The 17,136-nt window shown below is 40.4% G+C and overlaps 1 protein-coding gene across 1 annotated transcript in view; it reads left to right on the top strand.

Moving 5' to 3' along the window:
* The window catches only part of LOC104051187 (low-density lipoprotein receptor-related protein 5), a 167,138-nt gene that overhangs the window by 76,912 nt on the left and 73,090 nt on the right, over positions 1-17,136 (top strand). The window contains exons 6-7 of the mRNA XM_064452384.1: positions 634-1,030; positions 1,502-1,673. Coding sequence (XP_064308454.1) covers positions 634-1,030; positions 1,502-1,673 — 569 coding nt within the window. The remainder of the gene's footprint in view (positions 1-633; positions 1,031-1,501; positions 1,674-17,136) is intronic.

Raw genomic sequence — 17,136 nt, 5'->3', positions numbered from 1 at the left:
AAGCAGTGGAACTTTACAGTGAGGAGGAAGAACAGAGGAGACAAAAGAACAGCAAGCCTCTTGCCTTAGAATTAGTTTTGCATCAGCTTTGTCCAGATGAGAAATACTTGCTATAGTTGAGACGTGCTTTCTTGTTGGGCTGTCTGGAGCAAATCATTGATGTAATTTGTTTACAAAATACTCAAGGGTTCTGTTAGCCCTTGTCATTTATTATGTAGGGCTTGTGTGTGAAAACTGTGTCTTATGCACTGATATAGTTAGTGGGAAGTTTGGCTGAGCTGAGAAATTCTATATAACATGATGAAATATTTGGACCTACCCCCACCAAATTATTATTATTTTTTTTTTAGATTCTAGCTGGAGATTACTATGTTCCATATTAGTTTAGGAGGCTGTGAGAAAGATGCTGTCATTGTGAAATAAGAGTGCCAGCACAAGTAGCTGGTTGAGAAGACCTGATTAGGAATAACTCCCTGCTCAGACAAGTCTATATTTCAATGAAAGTTTGATGTCCTTGTTTAAGGAAATCTCTTCTTACTGTAGTGACAGTGGCAGTTCACAGCCTGCTGTGCTCTATTGAAGTGTTTGCATCAGTAGCAAAGGAAATTGTACCATGAATGGTTTTCTCCCCAGGTGCTGAAGAAGTCTTGCTGCTTGCTAGAAGGACTGACTTAAGGAGGATTTCTCTGGACATGCCGGATTTCACTGACATTATTCTGCAGATAGACAATATCAGACATGCAATTGCCATAGACTATGATCCTGTGGAAGGCTACATCTACTGGACTGATGATGATGTCCGGGCAATTCGTCGGGCCTACCTTGATGGCTCTGGAGCACAGACTCTAGTAACCACAGAAATCAACCATCCAGATGGTATTGCTGTGGATTGGGTGGCGAGAAACCTGTACTGGACCGATACTGGAACAGACCGCATTGAAGTGACCCGGTTGAATGGGACATCAAGAAAGATCCTTATCTCAGAAAACTTAGATGAACCTCGAGCAATAGTGCTCAATCCTGTAATGGGGTAAGTTTTGTGTTTATTGATAGCCCTGTATTAGGTCTTTGGATCTAGTTTGTGGTCTCCTAAAACTGAAAATCTGCGACTTGCAAGATGCTGTGTGTATTATTTGTCAAATGTTGTGGAAATAACTGGCTTTCCCTTGCTTAATCCCTTTAACACTGTGTATATAAAAGGTGACTTCTAAATATAGTGTTCTTCAATGAACATATACATTGTGTGTCTGGTGAATTTTCTCTGCATCTTCAGTGTTATCATAACTATGAAAGGGTTGGGCCACTGCCCATTTTCAATAGTTTAATTTTTTTAGTGCTCAAACTTTATATTGTCATTGTTGATTACAGTTTGAATTGGCTTGTTTGCTGTGGTTGGGGAAACAGAAAGTTCATAAATTCTTTCAAAAGCAGGACAGATCTTGACACTTCTTTGTCTTGCGTGTTATGCGCACTGACCATTTGCCCTCTCTCTTTTTTACAGCTACATGTATTGGACAGACTGGGGTGAAAGTCCGAAGATTGAATGTGCTTATTTGGATGGCTCAGAAAGACGAGTTCTGGTGAATACATCCCTAGGTTGGCCTAATGGCTTGGCACTGGATCTTGAAAAAGACAAGCTTTACTGGGGAGATGCAAAAACAGATAAAATTGAGGTGAGTAATAGAGCCATACTTGGGTGCATTCTTAGAAAACAAGTGCTGTTCTCATGTGCTGCTTTGTCTTGGATACATTTATCCATTTTTTGATTAATCTTTTATTTCGTTAATATTAACGTGTTATTTAGCATCATAAGACATATTTGAGGAGAAAGGAAATACATTCATGTGGTTCAGAAAACTTTTGCAAGAAATGTTGTGTTTGTTATGTCTACATTGCTCCAAGTGTAATTTAATTGCTTAGAATCTCAGGTTTTACCTGAGGCTTTTGCAACAAATTGGGACACTCAGGTACAACCTCTTTTAAAAGATGTTTTGACTTGTCTGTGGTGCTTGGAACTGGTATCTAAAATTGCTGTTGCTGCATGCAAAAGACTTGATGCAAAGTTCCTGTATGAGAGAAGGTGGATGCGGGGGCCCTAGAGAGCATATTTCAGGGCCTTAGTGATTATGTGGTGTCCAGATGCATGGGCAAGAATTAATTTTTAATGTATTGCCTGCTTCTAAAACAATGTAGGCATTCTACCTCTGAATTTGTGGAGGGGAAATCCTCTTCACAATGTTGTATAAAGATTTATGACAATATTTAGTATTTCTTAGTATGGAAAGAAAGTCTGTTAGAACACAACATGATTCCCTATGCCACCCTCTCCTTGTGAAGAATCTTCTTAAGAATGCAAAAAATTCATCCTATCTACCTGTTGGTCAGACACTAGACAAAGTTGGACAAATTATCCAATCGTTTGTTATGCTGTGCTCCCAGCAGTAAGGTAGCGAAGTGCTTTGAATTTCAGTGCTTTGAATTTAAAATATGGTCAAAATGGACATTGACAATTGCACCAGGGAGGCCCAAGATGTTCAAGAGACATTTTCTTAAAGGAGGTGCCTTTTTTCCTTTTTTTTTTTTTTTTGCATTAGTATCCCGTGATTAAATCTTATTCTAAAAGAATAATTGTGCTGCCAAAGAAGTGAAACAAGTCTTCGATATTGCTGCAGAGAACCGAGTCCTAAAGTAGTTTAACTCGGGGCAGAAGGTAATAAATTGAATAACTGAAAGAGTTAGAATGAAGGTTTGGGGCAAGGCTTTTTTGGGCTTCTAGTGTGTGTTCATGGGATTCTGAATTTTTAATGAATTATTAACAAGAGTATTCAGCTGAGAGGAAATTCAGCAGATTGATAGAGCTTGATAATATTTTGATGTAGGAGGGCATGTGGCTTTTGTGTAATCTAAGAATACGATCAACAGCCATTTTATCCATTTGTTTGGATGTGTACATGGAGTTGCTGAAGACCTGTATGTAGTAGCAGGCTTATTTGCATGGTGTGTCCATTTAATTTGAGACAGCTGAGGGTATGGATAGAGAATATGGATACAGCCAGATGTTGTGAAGAAGTCTCAGCTGCTTAAGATCCTGTTGTGTTCCCTACCACACTCAGTGCTTAGTTTCTAAATAAAATAGTTGTTTAAGAAATGCATTTGGTTACTGTCCATTTGTATTCATATTTCTAAGAAGGAAAAATTGGATTTTGAACCACAATCTAAAGTTATCATAGTAGGTTATGATTAACCCAAGGGTTTGCATGACAGCATGAGATATGACCTGAGATCAGGCAGATTAAAAAACTTCTGCTCTGTTATCATTAGATTTGTCAGCCAGACAAATGTTCCTTTTTAATGTCTTGTTAGCCTCCACGTGTTGGTGGCCATAGGTCCCTTGACCTGGTTGTGGTGTGTTCTTTATATGAAGTAGTTGTTTATCTTCCACAAAGATGTCAGAAGAACAGTTTGAAAATTAAAGGTGCTAAATAATTAGCTCTGAGTATTTTAATTTGAAAAGGGAGTTCTCCAGGGAATTTGAATTAGCTTCAAAGTAAAATGAGGGAAATAACTAGCTAATTGAAATAAATTCATAAAAACAATTATCAAACCAGAATGTAAAGACCCCCCAAAAAAGTTTTTTCCTCTTTAAAGCAATAGTTAAAAAATTTCTTTGTACAGTATAAGCTGGTTTGCTGAAGTCATGTTTTGACTATACTGTTACAACAGCCTATTTCTGTACCAATACCTAAGAAAAGCAATATAGAAATTTTTCCCTTGGTCATGCCCTGTGAAGTCGATTGAGTTTTCATGTTGTTCGGGGAAGAAGTGTGTGCAGCATTTTTATTAAGTAAATTCTGAGGAATGGCTGTGCTCTGTAAAGATTTTGCCCTCAGGAAGAGGGGAAGCAAGACTGTCTGCTAGCTCCAGAAATATAAATTCAGTGTTTGGCAGTAGCTAGGTACTGGGCTTGGTGACTGTCAGAGAGGTCCTGTCGCCCTTTACCGTTCAGCCTGCAGGACAGGGAATGTTCCAGATGCCACCTTTTATAGCTGGGAATGTAGTTGTGCAATGTGTTTCATGGGTTTAAGCAGTCTATTCAGTCTGTCTCACTTCATTGTCAGGCAGCGAAGCCAGTGATACTATTTGGTTTGGCATCAAACTTTAGGAAAATCAGAGAAGCTAAAGTAAGGGCTTTTTATTCTCTCAGTTTGTCTTTTGCTTATTATACTTAACTTTTTGTGGTTCTCTTCTACTTGCAAAAATAGAGAGGAGAGGGTGGTTCACTTGGTCTTGCAGACAGAAGATATTCTTTACGTGAAGTGGATTGTGACATCTGTAGATACATTGATTCCTATATATTGTGCAACCTGTTTTAATTGTTAGCATAGAGAGTGAAATTTCCATGCTCCTAGCAATGGATTCCACATTTTCTTATGTTAAAATGGGTGTAAATATTCTCATTTTAAGTCTTTCCCCCATTTCTTTTTCTTTTTGCACTTTTTCTCTTTATACTTGGAGTTTACTTTTACTAGGTATCTCAAACAGAATCCTTCTGAGATTGTGTTTAGAAATATATGAATAGGCCCATTTAGGATATGATGGGGAAAAAATCATGTGTATTTGCCCACAGTTCTGTATTGTGCTGTGAAGGGGTCTGTCATGATCCGTTCTGGACTTGGGTGAGTTAAAACGGCACCAGCATGTTATCAGTAGAAATGGATGTTAGATATCTATTGCAGAACTTCAATTAGAAATCAAATTTTCAGTTTCTGTTGTGAAAGGCATGCCAGACACATTTGTATGTTCTTCTCACTTGCAAAAGAGTTGTTTGGCTTAACCAGTCACTGGCACAGCTCAGATACTGGCCAGTTTGAGATTGGTCTCTGCTAGAGCTCTTTTCATTAACGCTCCTCTACAAGACGAAAAAAGTGCCGCAAGGAGATATTTTAGAATAGAAGCAAATTGATCCAATTAATTGTATTTCACATTTATTGCTAATCTTGCTATATTTGTAACCTAAGACTCCTTTTTTTTTTTGCAATTGCAAGATTTCTGTGTTTGAGAGGTTATACATAATACCCTAGATTTTCCCAATAAGCCGTGGTTTGTGCTACTCTGCTGGCTCCAGTACACATGAAACCTCACTGTATGGTGTATGAGGTAGGGCATTTCCACTTTTACTTGCTGTTGAAGTTATTCAGCATAAACTCATTCTCTTGTGCATGTGTTCTGTTGCAAGGAGTCGTGCCATTTAAGTGGCTTGCCAATGCAGCTGGTGTCTTGGGGATTTGTTCTGTATGCATACGTATGTCTATTGCATCCACAACTTGTCAGAAACAAACAGCTAACTCCAAGTCAAGAATACACGTTTATATTTTATACTAAAGTTGACCTAGCTGAGCATTAGGATTTTTCTTTTTCCTGGTAAGCACCTAAAACTACGCTGAAGCATGTTACTGGATAAATTTAGTTTATGTTAACACCTAGAACCGGCATAGCATAGGTGTGGTGGTAGATAGTAAGCTGTAACTCTATCTTGTATTCATTAGGTAGCAAAAAAAAAAAAAAAAAAAATTTATAAAGTTTTGGGTGGTTTACTCTGTTGCTATACCGCAAGTTCTTGTTTCTAAAAACTTTCTAAAATGACATTCAGATTTATTTTGAGTGCTCCTGAAGGAGGAAGACTTCAACCAACTGGAGGGCCCCTACGCGGTTCAGAGAGTGACTGTCTGCAGCTGCACTGTACTGCAGAAGGCCACATGGCATGTGGCCTGTGGATCTCTGCGTGCTGCCTTGTTCTTCCTGAAGATGGGAGTCCAAAGAGCTCTTAGATGGTAGTGGAGAGGGACAGTGGCTGGGCCAGTACATTGCTCTTCATTGGAGTAGTTGACTGTTAAGGCACATCCTCTACTCCCATTACCTTCTTTTCAGAGCAATTAGTTTCTCTTGGACTTTTGCAGAGCTGTCACTCAACAGTTTTCTAATCTAAAAACAGCAGTCCCATATTTCCTGAAGCAACTGGAAATTTTCTATAGACCAAAGGCATAAGGTAAAGGAGGAAATTCCCATCTCTGCTGTTTTCCTCTATCCATCTACTTTCACCTGCCTCAGAATGTCCCAGCTCACTGTGTAGAAATTGCAAAATAGAATAAAATGAAGCCATTATCTCTACTACTGTGCAGAGCATGGTTGGACTTAAAGCCTGTCAGGGAAGAAATAGGAGTAGGACTGATACCCAATAATGTAAAAAGTGCACTGTATAGGCTTTTGTGTAACTTTCCGACAAACTGCTTGAGGATGAGAATTGCTTTCATCACATAACATGCCTTCAACTGCTTTCCATATAGAAAAAAAAAAAGAGTGAATATAGCCTGTGCATATCTGTGTGTATCTCTGCTTGGTATTCTGCTGTGGTTTCTGGTATTTTAGATCTGCAGGGAATCATCTTACTCTCCCTGGGAACGCCTGTTCATATATGACGTTCTTAAACAGTGACTGAACTTTGTACAGCTTGGAAATTTGATAAGCTGAAGACATCTGTTCTGTTTTTGCTGGACCTTGGGTTTGAAATGTACTGTAAATGTCTCTGGTTTGTTTTTTATGTTTGTTTGTTTTGGGGGTGTGTTTTCTTTGGTTTTGGTAACACAGTTTGACGTTACTTTTGGGTGCGCTCTTCCACAATTAGAAAAGAAACGCTGCAAAGCTGTTGAGGGTACCAAACAGCGTCCTATACCAGGAGAGGATGTTCTTATTTGTGTGTGTAAAACTTCATGGGGTGAAAACAGCAGTTACCCTTTCCTGGCAAAAACCCTTTCCTAACCTTTCCCTCTGCAGCATTCAGCTGCAACACAAAGGGCCCAGTCACTTTGCAAGCAGTTTGCATCCTGAAGAAACCATTTGGCAAGGCTTGTCAAAATTTTGTGTGACAGGAGCCTATGGGGCTTTCGCTGCAAATTTGGCACCCTGTGGTAACATTGTTCCTAGCTTGTAATATTTTTTTTTTTTAGGTAGCTTGGCAAAGTGTACAGTAAGGAAAAATGTATAGAAAATTTTGAGTTGTGTCTGTCAAAATCATGTGTTTGTCCTCACGGCTTCAGCTATGAATAAGGGGTATGGATTAATCCAGCTGAACTCTGGATTTTACTGCCAGAGAAAAGGTACTTTCTAGGAAGAAACAGCAGACTAATAAGGATTACAGGGTTCCAGCAGAGACAGAAGCAAAGACCCAATGGCATCCACGTGTAGAGTTTCCTGATTCTCCTTAAAAACAATTTTGTGGTTAGCCAGGTTTTCCCATATATTATTTCTTCAGCATTTACTTAAAGTGCCTAAGGTGCAATTGCATTATGAGCAATTACTGAATTCTCAGGTGTCTGTTATTATGTATGCATTTTACTTAAGTTTGTGCAGTATTCTTGGAATAAATATGCAGACTATCCCTTCTGGCAGCTTCCCCTCATCCCCCCCTTCCCCTCTATTGACAAATGTCCTTCATTTGTCTTTGTAGAAGACTCATAATTATGTACGGTAATTCTTTGCAAGTTTGTAGGGTGTTTTAAGTCTGAACTTTAAGTCAGCACCAGATGACAATCCTGGAGTTCACTGAAAAAAATCTCCAACATGCAGTTATGTGGGCTGTCCTCGAAATTTAAGGAAACAATCTTTGTAATTAATTTGTTGTTGATTACATTCTGCATAAATAGTGTAAAATTACATTTGGAACAATTTGCTACTTAAATGGGAGTAGACTTTGCAGAAGTCAGTTGTACTGGGGAGAAAAATTAACAACTAAACTAATTTAAGGCTGTGTTTTCTAAACAAGTCTGGGTATACTTTACATATTTACACCTTGTTTTCCAGTTGTTTGACCTAAAAAAGTGCAGTATTTAATTTATACATGAAACATTTTCTCATAATCAATACATTTTTTGTGTGTGTGTTTCTTTGCATTGGCATTTTTTACCAAACAATTAAAATAATAAACTACTCTGTGAGATATTCTGGACTGATTTGTTGAAACAGGCAAATCTCATAGAGAGAACAACCAAATTAAACTTATCACCACATGCTAATCAGTTATAAAAAAGAGCATCATTTTTCTATAAATATATTTCAGATGACCTAGTTTATATTTATATTAATGTAAATAATCCCCACACTGCATATTTGTATTAATACATGAGAACAGAAATGTGAAATAGATATAGAAATATGAAATAGAGGATATCCTTGATTTAAAGAGTAGATATCAGTCTAAGTAGACAGCTGCAGTAATAAAATTGCTTAAGTTGATGAGAGGGAGGGAGCCTTAATTTCAGTGATTATTTTTTTTTGAAACTGCTCAGCGACATTTGATTTAGAACTGTGGTGGAGAATTGTCAGCTAATGTAATTGTTAGAAGTAAGTTATTAATTGAAGCTTATACTATGGTCACTAGATGAAGTCTGTATACACTATATCCTCTGCTTTTTGCTTCTGAGATATTTGTAAATTATATCCTTTCTAGATGAAAGTGCTACATATCTAAAGTGATAAGTATCATATTATATTGACATATGTTAATGTTGAATAGCAGGTGTCAGAATTGGGCTAGGAAACCATGTATACATACCTACTGTTCATACAGCTCTGTTCAGCAGCGTATTCCTGCAACCTGGGCTGCTCCTTTGAACGCTGCCATTAGTGCCACTTCGAGTTTTTCTTTTTGCAACATACTACTGCCCTGTCTGAGGTTAAGTTATGTTGTTGGGGGAGCGACATGTGTACGTGTTTGTGGCCATTGGGTATATTTTCTTGTTGAAGGTTGTCTATGTGGTTTGTAAGCATTATATACCACTATGCTTTTATTAGTTTTAAATAGCACTTTGGCCTCCGTATTGCTGTGTGTTTTGCTTGAATAACCAGCAAGCACGACTGCTGTTGTAGGTGGATCGGGATTTTTTGTTTACTTAAAGGGAGCTGCTCAGCAAACATTATCGCATGAGAGCTGTATTTGTAGCAGTGTCCAAAGACCTGGTGTATAACTAACTATCTTTTAAGATTCTGAAGGAAAATAATCTACGCTAGTGAGTTTGGGACCAAATTTTTACCAGCAGCCAGACAGTCATTGTGGAATGGATAGTCCTTCCTCCAAATGACTACTCCTATCTTAAAATGTTGTTGCAGCGTTCTGGCAGTTTTTGGAGTTTGTTAAGACTGATGACAAATTAGTTACGATTGCTTTTCCCAGAGGGATGTTGCTGGGATGGAACACATGCTTTCTGGGAGGGAAGAGAGCTGAATCTTTGACTTCAGTGCTTTAACGATGACAATTATAAATATTTGTGGACAGTTGCATAAAGAATAAAACAGATTCTCACTAATTCTACAAAATTATATAAAGCCTGACAGGGCTCCTTCAGTGAAAAGGGCATGCGCACCTTTAGGAAGAAGAAGGAAACCTGGCAGCTAGGGGAAGAAGGTATTTTCTCCTCTTCAGGAATCTCCACTCTCTCATCTGCCTCTTGGCTGTGTCCGGCTTGCACCATCAGACTTATCACCAGATTTGGAGTCAAGAATAAGCACCTCAGTTCAGACTGGCAGGGATGTTAGTGGCATCTCAGCTTCCTTTGCTGAAAGAATTTAGAGTTTTCTGCTCAGTCGTATTTGGAATGATGTTTCTTAACTAATTTGATCTGTAATGTTCAGCAGGTCAGATCACTGAGTGACTTCAGGTCCTCGTGGTTTCTTATGAATCTAAACTCTTCCGGCTGTTACATGTTTCTAAACCCTGAACTCTGGTTCAGGATTTCCTGGTGTGACGCTACCGCTTTCTGGAACACAGAAATATAACCAGCCCAGCCTCTACCACTAACACACAATGTCCATATCCTGTTCAGGAGCACAGAGCCTTCTAGCTCCACTCTTCTAATTACAAGATGAACTTGTCTGTATTTTGCTTATTCCTTAATCAGGAATTTCAGTATATTTTATACCTTGCACCACATGAGCTTTGTTTACTGTTAAAAGGACTGTTACTGAGTGTGGGAGCTGCTGAAGAAAGTCAGATCCAGGTTCAGAAATTGAGATGTTTAGCTGGTCAGAACATAAGCGTTGCACCTTTCTGCTCTAAGCTATGTTGTAAGGAAGTGTTCACAGAGCAGAGAGACTCACTGACCAAATGGAAGAAGATAAACCTGTCAAGGTGAATTCCCTCCTGTCCCTTTTCTGTGTTCTGAGTTAGCTACCAGGTGAACGTGTATCTGAGCAAGGGAAAGGTATGACAGTGTTGGAAGAGGAAAGTGTTTGGTATAAGGGACACATCTGAACTTTGGCCAATTCCATCCTGTGTTCAGTAGTGCTCTTGGAGAGAAATATATATATAAAATTTTCCATTCTTCAGCAGTCTCACGTAAAACATCATCTGCTGTTCCAGATGAGATGGATTGGGGGGTGCCTCCACAGGTGGGCAATGATCTAACTTCAGTTAGTCTTGTCTTTATCACCTTTTGGCTGAAATGCAGCAGCCCAATAGACAGGAATGTGGAGACTTCAGTCCTCAAGGCAGATGTCCTGGACCAAAAACATTGTACCACATCTCCTCAGCAGCCTGTGGTGCTGTGAGCACATTCTTAGTTCTTTAAGCTGAGATTTCCCAGGTAACTTCAAATCAAATTCAAGACTCCAGTTCTTTTCTTTGTGGTCTGGGCCATGCATATGGAAATGCCAACTCGTCTGAAGTAAAGACTGCTGTCTAGGGTACTGTTGAGCATAAATGGGTTTCCCACAATAAAGGCAAATCTTTTCAGTAGTAAAGATAATTTTTTCTTAAGGGTTGTGCTGAGATATTGGATTAACCTCCTCTCCTCCCCCTTCTTCCCAATTTCCAGGAACTAAAAAACATCAAAAAGTTCAGTGCGCTCTGTTAAAGTGCAAGGTTCGTATTATTGGTCTTGCCTTCAGCATTGTAAATAACCAGAAATGTTTGTCTCTAAAGAAGCAGAGCAAAACCAACCTCGCAGCAAAAACCTATTGTGTGGAAGCAGTTACAGCATGGGCTTCTTGTCCCAGGGAGTCGATACAGGAGATGATGCAGCCTGCGTTAGTCATGCTACTTAATGCGCTAGTAAAAAACTTTCAGATACTGATTTGATTGAATGACCCCTCCGTAGGATGCTCTTGGTCAGCAATTCTCCCAAAATTTTATATGCCCTGCTTAATGTTGTATCCATTAGCTTCAAAGTGAAAAATCCACCAATATTGGCAGCTGCCAGTTTAAGTTTGAGTTTTTCCACAGCATAATCTGTACCAGTATGAACTTATTTTAATCTACAACCATTTATGATTTATTAGGGTTCCTGTATAGTCATAAAGACCTCTAAATCTTGTCAATTTTCTAGGGACTATTTTGTTTTGTACTACTTCTTTTTAAAGGGGACAACTTAAAAAACAAGCAACTGACAGATAGCTTCTAAATTTGGCCTTTCTGGAGTGTTCAGGAATTACTTCTGTACATGCAGCTTTTGCTATATTTATCAAGAGGAAAGCCTGAAGGTGTATTAAACTACAAAGTTGAAGAATTATTTGAGTTTTCATGCTTGGGTCTCTCCTTTCTCCCTGAAGAATTATTTGAGGCTATCTGATACCAAATCACCCTTTTCTGCTTGCTAGGGGGAGAATTCTGCTTTACTTCCCTTGCTGCGATCAACTTCCTGTAGTTAAAAGAGGGATTTTGTATTTAGCAGTGCGAAGGCTTCAGCACCTATGAAGTGTAGAAATGGGGCCCCCCTTTATGAGAACCTGATGTCTTTTCTGGCATAGAATAAGTATGTCTTTTTCCAGTCACTGAGAAAAAGGTCGCTTCTGTGGAAGTTGGAGTAACTTGGAGTTTCTTTGTCAGACTAGCAGGTAGGATAGTTCAGAGAGTTTTTCACTTAGTAACCTTCTCAAAGTTATTTGCTATATTGCTTGCCAATAGCTATGAGGAATTTTCTTTAAATGCTATTTATCTTTCTGCTTTTGTTTTCCTGCTTTCTCTTGTTCTCTTCCAAGAAAAGTACTGAGTTTTGCCATACAGCTTACCTCTGGCGTAGAGGGAAGATGATTTGTGCTGCCCAGGAGTTGTGATCCTATGAATATTGTCTTATAGCAGTGTTGAGAGAAACTTGTTTCTCTGATAGTCTGGGGATAGGCATGTCAGTATGCACAGTGTACCCTATCAGGTGGGTTGGTTTGTCACCGTAGTTTCAGAACTAACTTTTCACTGGGAAAAAGTCCTTCTCCTGCTCTTACTTTCCAATTGATGTTTTAGAAGGAAAGTATTAGAGATAATTGACCTTTTGGTGTCTGGAACTCTCCTTCTCATATCTTAATCCTTTGAACCCACTGTGGAGGAGACCACACCCTTCTTGATGTTTAGTGACCTTAGGTGTGAGCTTTTCAAATGAAGAATACAGAGTTTTGTGCCAGAAACTGAGGAACTCGGGAGGAGGTGGACAAACTGGCAGTGCTAACGCGATCACACACAATGGGGGAATAAGACAGGACAACCTGAACAGTGATAAAGGTGCTGTGACAGCCTCATGTGATGGCAACCAGGAGATTAACCACCTCAAGGGTTTGCATAGCTGTAGTGGGTCCTCGTACACCCCTCCGGGGAAACATGTATGCTCAAGCATCTTTCTGAAATGCCTGTACACCAATGCACGCAGCATGGGGAATAAACAGGAGGAACTAGAGGTCTGTGTGCGGTCACAGGGCCATGATCTCATTGCAATCACAGAGACATGGTGGGATAGCTCGGGTGACTGGAATGTGGTCATGGATGGCTACAGGCTTTTCAGGAAAGACAGGCCAGCAAGGCGAGCTGGGGGAGTGGCTCTTTATGTGAGGGAGCAACCGGAATGCATCGAGCTCTGCCTTGGAGTGGAAGGAGAACAAGTTGAGAGCCTGTGTGGTAAAAATCAAGGGGCAGCCAAATATGGGTGACACTGTTGTGGGCGTTTGCTACAGGCCACCTGATCAAGAAGAGGAAGTTGACGAAGCCTCCTACAGACAGCTGGAAGCAGCCTCACAATCGCAGGCCCTGGTCCTCATGGGGGACTTCAACCACCCTGATATTTGCTGGCAAAGCAACACGGCGAGCCATGCACGATCCAGAAGGCTCCTGCAGAGCATCGAGGACAGCTTTTTGATTCAGGTGGTGGAGGAGCCAACAAGGTTGGCTAAGATGAGCTAAAGATGAGCTGCTTGACCTAATCCTAACAAACAAGGAAGGGCTGGTTGAGGATGTGAGAGTTGGGGGTAGCCTTGGCTGCAGTGACCATGAGATGGTTGAGTTTAGGATACTGCGAGGTAGAAGCAGGGCTATGAGGCAAGCTAAGGAAGTGTGGGTGGGATGAGTGGACAGAGAGGTGGATAGAGAACTGGCTCAACAACAGAACTCAGAGGGTCGTGATCAATGAGGCAGAGTCTGGATGGAGGCCTGTCACTAGTGGTGTTCCCCAGGGGTCTGTGCTGGGTCCAGTCCTGTTCAACATATTCATCAGTGACCTGGACAAAGGCACAGAGTGTAACCTCAGCAAGTTTGCTGATGATACCAAGCTGGGAGGAGTGGCTGATACACCAGAAGGCTGCATTTGGAGTACTGTGTCCAGTTTTGGGCCCCCCAGTTCATGAAGGAAAGGGAACTGCTTGAGTAAGTCCATCAGAGAGCTACAAAGATGATCAGGGGGCTGGAGCATCTCCCTTATGAGGGAAGGCTGAGAGACTTGGGTTTGTTCAGCCTGGAGAAGAGAAGACTGAGGGGGGATCTCATCAATACCTATAAATATCTAAAGGTTGGGTGTCAGGACTAGACTCTTTTCAGTAGTGCCCAATGACAGGACAAGGGGTAATGGGCACAAGTTGGCGCACAGGAAGTTCCATTTAAACATGAGAAAAAACTTCTTTCCTGTGAGGGTGCCAGAGCAGTGACACAGGCTGCCCAGGGAGGCTGTGGAGTCTCCTTCCCTGGAGACATTCAAAACCCACCTGAACATGTTCCTGTGCCCCCTGCTCTAGGTGTCCCTGCTCAAGCAGGGGGGTTGGACATGATGATATCCAGAGGTCCCTTCCAACCCCTACCATTCTGTGATTATCTGTGATTCTGATACACAAATTCTAGCCTTATTCTAGTTCAGCTTCGTTGGGTTTTATAGGGTTCTGCATTGGTGATAGTATTTCACAGCACCACAGGATATAATATTGGAAAGCACCATCTGGATTTTCTTGAACAGCACTAGGAGGGGAGGTGGTGGTAGAACAGGTACCTCTCAGCAGAAATTTCTCCAGCCTTGGTTGTGAAACGTGCAAACTTGGATGCTGTGAGAAACGGTAGACTTGATGTGATGGGTTGGCCTAGTGGGGTTCCTGTGTTTCCGAAGAAAGCACAGTAATAATAGAGGTGTAGAACTTGCTTTTCGTGCCATGTCTTACTAGTGAAATTTTGAAAGCTGTCAGTACTGTTTTAGACTCGTATCATCCAGCCCTAACGAGAAAGAAATCTAACAGTCATACATGACAGCCACCACCAGCCTACCTTAGTTCTCCCAAGATCGCCTGCAATGGTGGGAAATTTTTCTGATAAATGTTGGTGGTGTAGATGAGACCAAAGGTTTTTGTGTCTATTTAGCCTTTCTGAAAATTCCTCAGTGCACTGATGGGATAGCAGTCACTCAAAGAAAGACTTCCTTTGCTTGGCTTGATTGACCGGAGTCATTCTGTGGGAAAGGATGCTAACTTATTCTAAACTGAAGGTGACCCTTGCCTTTTTGTGAGCAATAAAGACATAATAGAGGCCCAGTTAGGGTTCAGTGGAACCCCCACAGCCATCTGCACACTTCATTGGCAGAAGTGGCTTTCACTTGAACTTGCATTTGACAAGTGTTTTCTGTCTCTTTCTCATTCAGAAGGGTCCTTCAAAGCCAAGTAATTGAAATGCTCTCACCCCTTGCTCCTTTTCCTTCTTCCCCCAGACTTGCTTAAATAGCAGGGCAACTGGTATTCAGTGTTAATGAGTAAAAATGCATAGACTTCCAAAGCTCACACTTTTTTTCCTTCCCATAGGGAAGTTTCCAAAAAAACCCCCCTCTTTTCTACACTTTCCAGCACCAGCTTCAGAAAGTAAAAGTTGGGGGGGAAGAAGTTTCTGATGTGTGTTGCATTGCTGTTTCTCCCGCCCACTCTCTCTCTTTTTTTTTTTTTTTAAATCAGGCTGGGCTTTTTGAAATGAAACACAAATCAGGTCTCTGGAATAAAAGGTTGTGAGTATGCCTTGTGGCATTTGGAATGAGACTATTCACTGCCTGAATGGCTATAAATAGGAAGCAAGGAGCTGCGTATTTCTCAGTTCAGACTCCCTGCAAAGAAGCGCCCTTCCCAGTTAAAGGGTGACTTTTTGAAAGAAACCTTGTTCCTTGTGCTGCATTGAATTGCTCCAGGAATTCTTCTACTTGCAGCTTGCGTAAAAAGGCCTTAACCTCTACTTTATTTCTCTTTTTAAAAGGTGGTATCCTCCACCATAAATATATATTCTTAGCCATGTCACTAGATATGCCTGTCTTGTCTGTACAGAGTTGCATGTAAAAAAAAATTTCTGAGTGCAGAACAAACATTGTTCTCGGCAGTTTTTGTGCCTGAAAGCTTTCTTTTTGGCTCTGGGCCAGCTCCCTTTTTATCTGGTATTCATTCTTCAGTGAGAAGGCTAAATTAGCAGCACTCAGGTTTTTGGGGGTGTTTTTTTTAGGGATTGAGGAACAGAATGGGAATTGTGATTGACTTTTATAATAAAAGATGTGATTCTCCCAACACACTTGATGTTGCCGACAGTAAGAGCCCCAATAGCTTACTGTTGCAATTCTGCAGACAATTTGTTTGGCTGATTTGGCTGTTAAAAAATGCTCATAAATCTCCCATGTTGTGCAGTTATGCAAATTTAGTGCAATCATTTTTGTTCTGCCTCCTCTTTTCAGAAGGACTGTAGTATTAAAGAAAGAAGCATAGTGGAAGGGAAGAAAATGTTTGACAGGTTTGTGAGTTGCAAATGTTAAAGATCCTAGGACTCGAGCTGTTGTATTGGCTTTTCTCTCTTCCCTCCCCCCCCCCCCCCCCCCCTTTTTCTTCTTTCCCTCTCCCTTTTTCTTCCTCTCCCATTCCCCTTTTTCCCTCCTAAAACAGTTGTGGTTTGTGTAATGTTATTTTGAAAGCTGCTTCTAATCTTCTCAGACCTTTTGTTTCATGGTTTTTTTTCTGCCTTCAAAAAAACTAACAAGGGCAGCCTTCTTCATAGAGTTGTCTTTTCCCTGTTCATAGTTTTTAAAGAATGTGTCTATAGATTCCTTGCATTGGTCTTTCCATTGCTGATGCATTCCTAGTTGTGTGTATTGTAGGCTTTTTTGTTTGTTTGTTTAACAGAGGAATTACTAAGGTGGGTATTTGTTAACCTTTTTTTTTTTTTAAGGCTTAGCATGTGCATGGTTTGCAGTGGTTTTTGCATTAGTGCTTATGTAAAAATGAGAGCAACAGTGAACAGACAGGAAATAAAGGGAGTAATATGAGGTTGCTGTTCATATTTCTAATAAAAGGGGGGAAAAAAGCAGAAAAATAAATGTGCTCTTCAGCAAGCCCAGGAAAGCAGATTTTAAGAGGTTGCCAAGCAGGCTAAGGAGAGAAGAGATTCTATAGTATTTAATTTCTTTGTAGTTTCCTGAACTGTAATTTTCTTAGCTTAAAATTGACATTAAGTGTCACTCTTAATGGGATTTTTCATAGCTGGACACATGGGTAACAAACTTTATAGAGAAATGTATTCAAGTTAGTAATTTCCTTCTCTTGATCCCAACGATTAGGACACCTTGATTATCCTTGCAGTTTTACATTTTGTCTGTGTGTTGGTTTCTATCTGGGGCACCGTGTGTTTTCCTTGTCACCTTTATTGTGTGGCTCACTTCACCTATGATGGGCCCCTGCTGTCCTTTCGCATTTTCAGCTAGCGTAGGTATTTCTGTCACCTTTTCCCTTTCCCTCAGGAGCCTTTTGTGAGCCATTGTACAAACACGTTGGGCTCCTTTTTGTCTTGCCTTGCCTCCAGTGACTTTTGTCCAACATTTAAATCTGCTTTGT

The sequence above is a fragment of the Phalacrocorax carbo genome, chromosome 5, assembly GCF_963921805.1.
Source record: "Phalacrocorax carbo chromosome 5, bPhaCar2.1, whole genome shotgun sequence".
Classification (NCBI taxonomy): domain Eukaryota; kingdom Metazoa; phylum Chordata; class Aves; order Suliformes; family Phalacrocoracidae; genus Phalacrocorax; species Phalacrocorax carbo.
This window is presented reverse-complemented; position numbering and strand designations above follow the sequence as displayed.